Consider the following 9721-nt stretch of genomic DNA (forward strand, 5'->3'; position numbering starts at 1 on the left):
GGAAGTTAAATGTTCTTTGCTCACCTAGTACTGGTAGTTAAATGAAACGATAAAAACTATGAAGCCGCCAGTTCAAGTCCCAGCACTGCCAAGAACCCATGAAACCACTGGGCCTCAGTTTCCCCATCTGTAAACCATGCACGTTACACCAGAGGGACTGACAGACTTTCTGTAAGGAGCCAGAGAATCAATACTTTCAGCTTTTTGAGCCACACGGTCTCGTATGTGGTACCATGAAAGCAGCCACAGGTGACGTGTGAACAAATGCGTGTGGCTTTGTGCCAATAAAACTTTATTTCTGGACACTGAAATGTGAACTCCACATAATTTTCATGTATCACAATTCATATGCTTCTTTTGATTTTTTCCCCAACTATCTAATAATGTAAAAACCATCTCCGCCCAGGGGCCATATAAAAACAGATGACGAGATGGATTTGCCACATGGGCCATGCTGCTCCCTTGGACTGGACAATCTGGGGGACCATTCCAGAGCTGACTTTCTAGGATGCTCTGATTCTCAACCCACATTTCCAACCAGCAGACAGATACTTTGAAAGCTCTAAAAACAAGCCATCACATGTCCAAGCGCTAAGCTACACCCATATGCCTCCAGAGGTCTTATTTTCTCCTAAAATTTCCTCTATTTCCTAGACCTGCAATGCCCAGTGTGGCAGCCACTGACTGTCACATGACATTGAGCACGTGGAATGTGACTCATTCTGAGATGTAAAAATCTGTGAGTGTAAAAAACACACCAGATTTCAAAGGCTTTGTACGGAAGAAAGAATGCGAAGTGTTCACTGACACCTTTACACTGATGACACGCTGCGATGCTCATATTCTGGGTGCACTGGGTCACGTCAAATACAGCATTAAAGTGAGATTCACTTGGTTTGCTTTTTGGAATTCTGTTTCCGTTGGAGAGACTGCTTTTTGGAGAGGAGAAGGGGAAGAATGGTTCATATAAAACTCCACAGCTTACAGAATGATATCTCCCCTCCAGGCACTTGAGGTGACTATGTCTCATCGCTTTGTCCATAAAAACAAAATAATGGGGAGAATGAAGAGGTGGAGCACAGAGGATGTTTAGGGAGCTGAAGCTACTCTGTGTGACACTATAATGGGGGGTACGTGTCTTTACACATTTGTCCAAACCTACAGACTGCCCAATGCCAAGAGCAGACCCTGATATCAACTACGGACGGTGGAGGCAATGCTGTGTCCATGTAGGTTCATCAATTGTAACAAATGTCCATTCCGGTGGGGACGTTGACAAGGGGGATGGCTGTGTACATGTGAGAGGCAGGGGATACATGAGCAATCTCTATGCCTTCTGTTCCATTTTGCTATGAACCTTTAACTGCTCTAAAAATACAGTCTATTTTTAAAAACAAACATCATTTTACTTTAATGCAATCATAAAATCTTATTAGAAATAGTTTACCCCAATGGTTCCCAACTGGGGTGGTTCCGTACCCAGGGGATCCTGGGCCATGTCTGGAGACAATTGTGGTTCACACTGCAGGTGCTCCTGGCATCGAGTGGGTGGGCCCAGGGTGCTGCTCCGTCCCCCAGTGTCCTGGATAGCCCCCCGCAGAGAAGGACCCGGCCCGAGCATCCACGGTGCCCAGGGGGAGACCCAACTGAAGACAACACGGAAAGACCCAGGCCCAGCTTGGTGCTTACACAGGTGGGCAGCTCCCTGCACCTGTCCCTGGGCTAATCTGTCACTGCAAAGCCTCTCTGGTGTCGTCCTCTGATTATCCATCCTATGCACAGGTGTCACCCCCACCTCTCTGCTCCCTGAAAAACTTACTGCCATTGCACCTGTGGAGCTTGTGGACGACACAGGCCTGGGACCCTGGCTCCGCCACCTCCCCACATGCGCACACAAGCATCATATTCCCGGTGCTCCCGGTGCCTGGCTCACATCCTGAAGCCTGATATAGGCACACAGCCAGCCTTTGTTGGGGAGAGGGGGAAGGAAGGAAGGTTTCAAACAAAGGACACAGCAAACCAGCTGTCCAGGAACCCTGGGCATGCGCTGGGGTGGGCAGCAGAGGAGAGCAGTTCCTGGAGTCAAAGTGAAGGTCGCTCTGGAAAGGTAATGTGGGGCCAACTCCCACGGTGCCTCGAAGGCCGTGAGGGATTCTGAATCTGTCAAGTGGGTGACAAGTTAGTGAAGGTGGCAGGGAAATGACAAACTGATCTGTGCTTTAGAAAAAGGATCCTGGTCATGTGGGGTGGACCCAGCAGAGAGGGAGAGAATGCAGGCTGATCCAGGGCTGGGATGCTCTCAGCAAGAGACAGGAAAGCACTTAACTCAGGGGAAAAGAAACACAGACGGAAGAGAGAGAGAGAAAACCCAGAGGGGTGACGCCAGACAAACCCCCCAAGCTTCGGTTTAGTGGCTGTGGAGTGCCCAGGGAAAAACCATTTAAATAGCCGCACGATTCTTCACTTCCAAAGGTCGGAGCAACCCTGATATCTGTCAATAAATGAGCGGATAAACACAGCGTGGCCCAGCCACACTCTGGAGTATCACCCGGCCGTGAAAAGGAGGGAGGCGCTGACACTCGCCATGTGGATGGACCTTGAACACACGGTGCTCATGAGAGAAGCCGGACACACAGGCCTCACAGTGTGTGATTCCACTTATGGGAAATGTCCAGAACAGGCACATCCACAGACAGGACCTGGGTTAGTGACTGTCAAGGGCTGGGGCCTGACTGCTGATGGGGAGGGGACATCTTATTGGGGTGACAGGACGATCTAAAATGGGTTTATGGGGATGGTTGTCCAGCTTGTTAAACTTACCAAAAAAATGAACTGTGTGCTTCAAATGGCTGAGTTGTATGACATGAAAATTGTACCTCAATTTAAAAAATTAAAAATAAGACTTTCCCTTTTGCAAGGTCCTCAAGGAGAACTAGTAGCCATTTCTGTAAGTCTCAGAGCTGCCCAAAGCCTGTGCCCACCTGCTGGCAGGACAAAAGGCACTGACAGAGTGGAGCTAACCAAGACCATGCAGGGAAGAGGACGGAAGTAAGTGTAAGTGACCGCCTGGGACCGGTCACCCCCTTTCAACTTCCCGTCTCAGCTCTGAGGTCTCCGGGGTGACATGTAATGAACACTTTTCTCTAGACCCTGAAGAGAGAGAGGCCTCACCAAAGAGTAGCATGAGAAAGAATTGGTGAAGCACCAGAATGGTGAAAAGGAACAGGGGGAACGAGAGAGGCTCCCCAACAGAGGGTGGGCTATGAGACTGCAGGAGCCAGTCTTTAAAGGACCCAGGAAGGGGACGATGGGACACAAGCTTCACTGCTATGGTCAGTTAAACACACAGGAAGGGGGAGATAAGTGTGTGTCAACACCCATCAGTCACACAACTATCCTGGTAACCCATCACTCTAGAAAGCTCTGCAAAGTTCCAATGTCATGGAGGCCAGGCCCAAAGACCCTTTCATAAGAAATTATAATTGAAAAATGGGCAGAGGACCTGAAGAGACATTTCTCCAAAGAGGACATACAAATGGCAAATAGACATATGAAAAAATGCTCAACATCACTAATCATCAGAGAAATGCAGATGAAAACCACAATGAGATATCACCTCACCCCAGTCAGAATGGCTATCATCAACAAGACAAATAGTAACAAGTGTTGGAGAGGCTGTGGAGAAAAAGGAACCCTCATACACTGTTGGTGGGAATGCAGACTGGTGCAGCCGTTATGGAAGGCAGTGTGGAGGGTCCTCAAAAAATTACGAATAGAATTACCATATGACCCAGCAATCCCTCTCCTGAGTATCTACCCAAAAAATCTGAAAACATTTATACATAAAGACACGTGTGCTCCAATGTTCATTGCAGCTTTGTTTACGGTGGCCAAGACATGGAAACAACCAAAATGTCCTTCGATGGATGAATGGATAAAGAAGTTGTGGTATATATACACAATGGAATACTATTCGGCGGTAAGAAAAGATGAAACAGGACCATTTGTGACAACATGGATGGATCTCGAGAGTATGATGCTAAGTGAAATAAGTCAGACAGAAAAAGCAGAGAACCATGTGATTTCACTGATATGTGGTATGTAAACCCAAAACAACAAAAGAACAAGACAAACAAATGAGAAACAAAAACCCATAGACACAGACAATAGTTTAGTGGTTACCAGAGGATAAGCGGGGAGGAGGGGTGTTAGATGAGGGTAAGGGGGATCAAATATATGGTGATGGAAGGAGAACTGACTCTGGGTGGTGAACACACAATGGGATTTATAGATGATGTATCACAGAATTGTACACCTGAAATCTATGTAACTTTACTAACAATTGTCACCCCAATAAATTAAAAATAAATAAATAAAGTGATTATTGATAGGTGAAAAAGAAATTATGTAAGAAGTTACAATGGAACTTCAAGAATATGAAGGACCTAGTGAATTTTAAAGACGATTATTTGTTTCCAGGTGCAAACGAGAAAACCTGTCATAACACCTTGAATGGAAGAAGCTTTTACACTACTACATGGTGGACCAAAACACAAATGCCTCCATTCAGTAAACACGGAGCTGAATCATCTGTGTGTCAGGGTAATTCAGGTTCAGCTGTCTTTCCCTTCAAAGGAAAGGGCCCAGGAGTTACGAAACAAGAGCAGAAAACAATGGTGTCAGTCACAGGAACTTTCCTACAGAAGACAGAGAATTACCTAAGAACTCAAGCCTCCCACTCTGGGTTGAAAACCACGGAGGCAAACTGCACACTTGGGCATTTCAGTGTCTGCAGCTGACCAATTAACCCCAGTTAAAAGCAGTGCAAGTGTTCAAAGACCTCATAAAAGACCCACCTAGAAAGAGGTCAGTGTTTCTAAAATTCTCTAAAAGCAGTGTGATTTTCATTTTCTTTCTTTTTCCTCTCAAAATGAGAACACTAGATGATTTAAAAACAAACTCCAAATCTGGGCCGAACTTCCCAAGCATCTAAGGGGAGATGTGGTCTTTAAAAGAGAAAAGAACTCAGTTTGGTTTATAACCGGGGTTTCAACTGGGGTGATGCTGCCCCCAGGGACACTGAGTAATGTCTAGGGACTTTTGTGGTGGTCACACTGGAGGTGTCGAGTGGGTGGGGGCAGGGATGCTGCTCAGCCTCCCTCAGTGCCCAGGGTGGTGCCAAAATCAGCTGAGCCCATGGAGGGACCTAGGTTTATCCTATCAAGTTGTAAAGCTCATATATTTAAAGAGCAGATAATTGTGGCCCAATGCTTCCCTTTGGGGTACACAACTGAAGGGCTCCTGTGGGGTACACCTAAATCAGAATGCCCATGAAGCCTTCTCTTAAGTAGACATACTTGTTCCTTAACAAACCTTCAGAACGTCCAGGCAGATTCTGCTTTTTCTGTTTGTTTTTCCTTACTTTTAATAAGATGGACTATTTTTTTTTTTTTTTTTTGGTGATTCTTTTTGAAAGCTCCAGGGGTGACTCTGACGTGCACCCCAAGGTTGAAAGACTGGAGTCAAGTTCTAACTAATTCCCTCCCGCCCCTCCCTGACACATCCAGTCATCATTTTACCCACCCACCTTCCCCCTCCCAAAAAACCTTAATTTAGACCATTATTATCAAGGCAGCACGTAGCCTCGCCATGTGCCAGGAGCATACTAGGTGCACGTATTTGACTTACATGCGACCCAATGAGGTGCTGTGACTGTTTCGTTAGGCCTGTCTCACAGAGGAGTACACTAAACCTCCCAAAGCCCACTCGGCCAAGCACGAGTCCGCTACACTGTTCATCTCTGCAAGACCTCAGCATCGCACTGAGCACGTCTGTGAACTTGGCCTTTGCCTGGCTGACACCTAGCAACAGTGGGAGCCTTTCCCTGCTGCTCATCACTCTGTCTTCTCCCGCCCACCGTCCAGCCCCTAGCAACCCCCGCTCCCCAGGAAAAACAAAGTGCCGCCCACATCCCTCAATGTCATCATCCCCAACTCCCACTTTGGTTCCTCACTCCTGAGCCCAAAAATTCCTGAAAAATTCAGTCACCAACACGAGCCTTTCCTGCTTCCCAAGATGCTCTCGTCCACACTCTCCATCCCAGACACAGACCCAGCAAAGTACGTTGAACCCCATCTCCTCCAGCTCACTGGTGCCAAGGGGTTTCTGCCCTATGCCCCCTACACTGAATGATTAGCCCCCAAAAGTGGGGGCGTCCCCTCCACAATCCTTATAACTGACTTCTAACCGAGAACCCCCATTTCCTCCTGATTAGTCAACCTCCCGAAAAACACCCGCCATTCCTCTATCCAACAATCACTGGGTCCCCCACCTCCTTTCTCATCACCCCAAGCACTCCAGACTCTCCACGCCTCCGGATATCCCTCCCGCCTCTTCTGAAAGGAGCCTGACCCCACCTCCATCCTGCAGCCCTCCCCTAACTCTGCCCTCTGGCCCCTCCTCAGCTCACCCCAACCCTGGGTTCCTCAATCACCCTTCCCTGCCAGCTCCACTCCTCAGCCTCCTCCCCAGCTACCCTCCACCTTCAAGCCCACTCCCTGCCCCCTCCTCAAATAACTTCCACCCTCAACTCAAACCCTGTGCCCCTCCCCAGCTAATCCCGACCCCCAACTCCATCTCCAGCCTTCTCCCCAGCTACCCTCCACCTTAACTTCAGTCACCTCCCTAGCTGACCTCGACCTGGCCCCATCCTAGCCAGGACACCCAACTCCAACCCCAGCCCCTCCTCAGCAGACCCCGACGCCCAAGTCCGCAGCCAAATAGGAGCCCTCTCTGTGCCCACTGCCTCGGCCTGCCTTCCGCCCAGCCGCGCACTGACCCCCGGCGCCTGAGTTGGGGGCGACGGACCCGAGCCGGGACCGCGGCCGCACGAACTCCTACCTGCTTTCGGGCCGCCGCGGCCGCCTCAGCCCCGCCGCGCAGCCGAACCCCTCGCATGGGGCCGGAGCACTCGCTCCCCTCCGCGGGGCGGGGCCGGTGCGCGGGGGGGCGGGCACTGGTGGACGGCGCAGCCAATCACGGGCCCCAGCGGCGGGAGCCCAGGCCAAGGGCGGGGCGCAGGGCCGGCAGCGGGGTAGGCTGCGCCCAGGAACTGGGGCCGGGCTCCGGGCGTGGGCGGGGCCTGAAGGCGGAGCGCTGAGTGGCACAGTCGCTGGCCAAACGCAGGCCGGGACCGCGCCGGGTGGGAGGGGCTATGCTAATATGCAAATAGAACGCTGTGGCGGACTCCGCGACTGGGCGACTAGCGGATTTTCAGAGGCTACTCGGTGACGTCAAGGAGGCGCGAGGCATTTCGTGAGTTCGAATCCCGAATCCTAGCTGCTAGGGCTCACTTAAGAAAAGGAAGAATGTCACCTCCTAATTGGTCTCTTGACTTGCAGTGCGGGACAATAATAACTGCTCCCTCTCGTTGAACCTTCTGCATAAGGCTAGGGAAAGGTATAATCCCCATTTTACAGAGGTGGAAACTGAGTCTCACAGAGGTTAAACCCAAGGTCATTTGCCCAACCGTATCTCCTAATTTCCAGGGTTTTTCAAGTTTCTAACTCCTGGGCCTGGATCTTAAAAAGCAGTGTCCTGGGGCCCCACCCAGATGAAATGATCCAGAATCCTGTAGGAACTGTATCTCTGAAATGTCACTTTTAACACGCTCCCCTGGTGATGCTGGAAAACATTTAGTATGCCTCCAAAAGCATCCGGCGCTCACGGAGGGGAGAGTTTCTTACACAGGAGGATTCAGCCACTCTATTCTGGGCTTAGGGAACTTTGTGCAACGATGAGGCTCTGTGATATGAGCAGCTAGCCTCCCAGCTGAGCACCCTAGGGCTCCTGTCATCCCAACAGGAACTTCCCAGCTCATCCCCTGCAGCACACAGAGAAAACGAGGCTCCTGGGGTGGGGGTGGGGGACATCTCACTCCCCAGCTCGTTTTTCCAGAGGAATTACTGTCTGAACAAAGGGTTGCCAACTGGTGCACCCCCCTCCCCTTACCATCTGAACAAGGATCTCAAACTCGTGGCCCCCAGGTGAGATGTGGCCCAAACATCCTTTAAAAATTCTAAATTCATTGTCAGCATTAAGTCTAGGATTTCTGCAGCATCTGAGTGAAGCGGCTGCACATGCTTCAGGCCCCTAGGGCCAGGCCTGGGGTGAGGCATGTGAGGAACTTTTCTCAAATCCAAAACCCAAAGGGGCAGGAAAAAAAGCCCTCGCCATCAAGATAAATGTTAATGATATATTTTTAAATGTCAAATTAAATGCAGAAATAATCCAAAATGAACAAAATACCAAAATTTTCAAGAAAGACACGATCTGATTCTGTGCTCATACAAACCACCCCACGGCCTCTCCCCAGCCCAGGCCCTGTCAGATCCTGTCCTTAAAAGATTGATATTTTGTTAATTATGGCTTCCTCTGCATTACATGGTGCATTAAAATGTCTCTTGATGGCTGAATTTTTTGCCAACCCCTCTTAAGATTTGCTCCCATGGCAATTGCCTTGCTGTCCTCACCCTAATCCTGTCCCTACTCAGCCGTGAGCCATTTAGCAGATGGGAAAACTGAGGCCCTGTGGTTCTTCTCCATGTATGCATAATATAGGGCTCATAGTGCCTGCCCAATCCCCTCAACTGGCTGCAGTAAGTGCGGGGTCTAGCTGGCCTGTGAAGTCTCTTCTGGGGACGATCATGTTCCCATAATGCCTTGATGTCCTCGTCATAAAAGTCCAGACTCCCCCCCACAGCTCACTGGGCCCTTGTTGGACCCCTGCTCACCTCCCTGAACTTCACTTCCACCCTCCCCTCACTCCTCTCCTGACACCCTGGCCTTCATTGGCTCCTGACTCAGGGTCTGTGCATGTGCTGTTCTCCCAGCCTGAGGCTCTATCCCAGGTCATCCTCTTGGGGCTGGCCTCTATTCCACCTTCGTGTGTCAGCTGAGTGTTACCTCCTGAGTCAGCGCAGCCTCCCTGACCACCGGACTCCTGCCCCCATGTAACTTTTGTGGTCAGGTTTCCCTTATCCACAGCACAAATCTGAGATGATCTGATTCAGTTGTGTGTGTGTGTGTGTGTGTGTGTGTGTGTGTGTGTGTGTTGGGGGCAGAGGGTCCTGCATGCTAGTAGGTTTTGAGCTCTGAGAGGGCAAGAACCCTGGGGTTTTAGGCAGTCATTGCTGTGTGTCCAACATCCAGGAAAGGACCAGGCACACAGTTGGTGCCCATTACATACTGAATGAATGAGTGAGTAAATGAATGAATGCAAGTGAATGGATGGTATCTCAGTTCTTCCTCTCAGTTTTTCCCTGAACCAGGCCGTATCTCTTACCACTGAGACACCTGCCGAGCCTGGTCTGGATGGGCAGGAAGGAGGCTGGAGTGGCAGATGAGGTCACATGGGATGGGTAGGGGGAACAAAGAAGACAGTCCCTCTGCTCAGTTCCCTCCGGGGTTCCTGTGAGCACCCCCAACATACCCCTTCTGCTGGGCCCTGCAGGGAAATGGCTCAAGTTCACAGAGTCCAGTCTGGGAAGGTGCCCCCAGGTAACGTGTGCAGAGTGAATGAAGAACCGAAGGCCCCGGGGAGGAAACTGGCCGGAGCCACACGGCCCGGCTAGCAGAGCCGAGTGCTCCTGCCTCTCCCGCTTCCTCATGGCCCTGTCTCTCACCTCATCTGTCCTCTCCACCTGTAGCATCCCCACCTCTC

The 9721-nt window shown here is 50.4% G+C and overlaps 1 protein-coding gene across 17 annotated transcripts in view; it reads right to left on the minus strand.

Annotated features, from left to right (window-relative positions):
• The window catches only part of GNG7 (G protein subunit gamma 7), a 144818-nt gene extending 137722 nt beyond the window's left edge, over window positions 1–7096 (minus strand). For 7 of the 17 annotated variants that reach the window (XM_074337524.1, XM_074337521.1, XM_074337522.1 and 4 more), the window contains exon 1: window positions 6901–7096. In XM_074337524.1, the coding sequence (XP_074193625.1) occupies window positions 6901–6957 (57 nt within the window). In that variant the 5' untranslated portion in view covers window positions 6958–7096. The remainder of the gene's footprint in view (window positions 1–6900) is intronic. The other 10 variants (XM_074337528.1, XM_074337529.1, XM_074337526.1 and 7 more) reach the window with 8 other exon arrangements.
• Between the last annotated feature and the right edge of the window lie 2625 nt (window positions 7097–9721).

Source organism: Rhinolophus sinicus, linkage group LG07 (genome assembly GCF_036562045.2).
Source record: "Rhinolophus sinicus isolate RSC01 linkage group LG07, ASM3656204v1, whole genome shotgun sequence".
Lineage (NCBI taxonomy): Eukaryota > Metazoa > Chordata > Mammalia > Chiroptera > Rhinolophidae > Rhinolophus > Rhinolophus sinicus.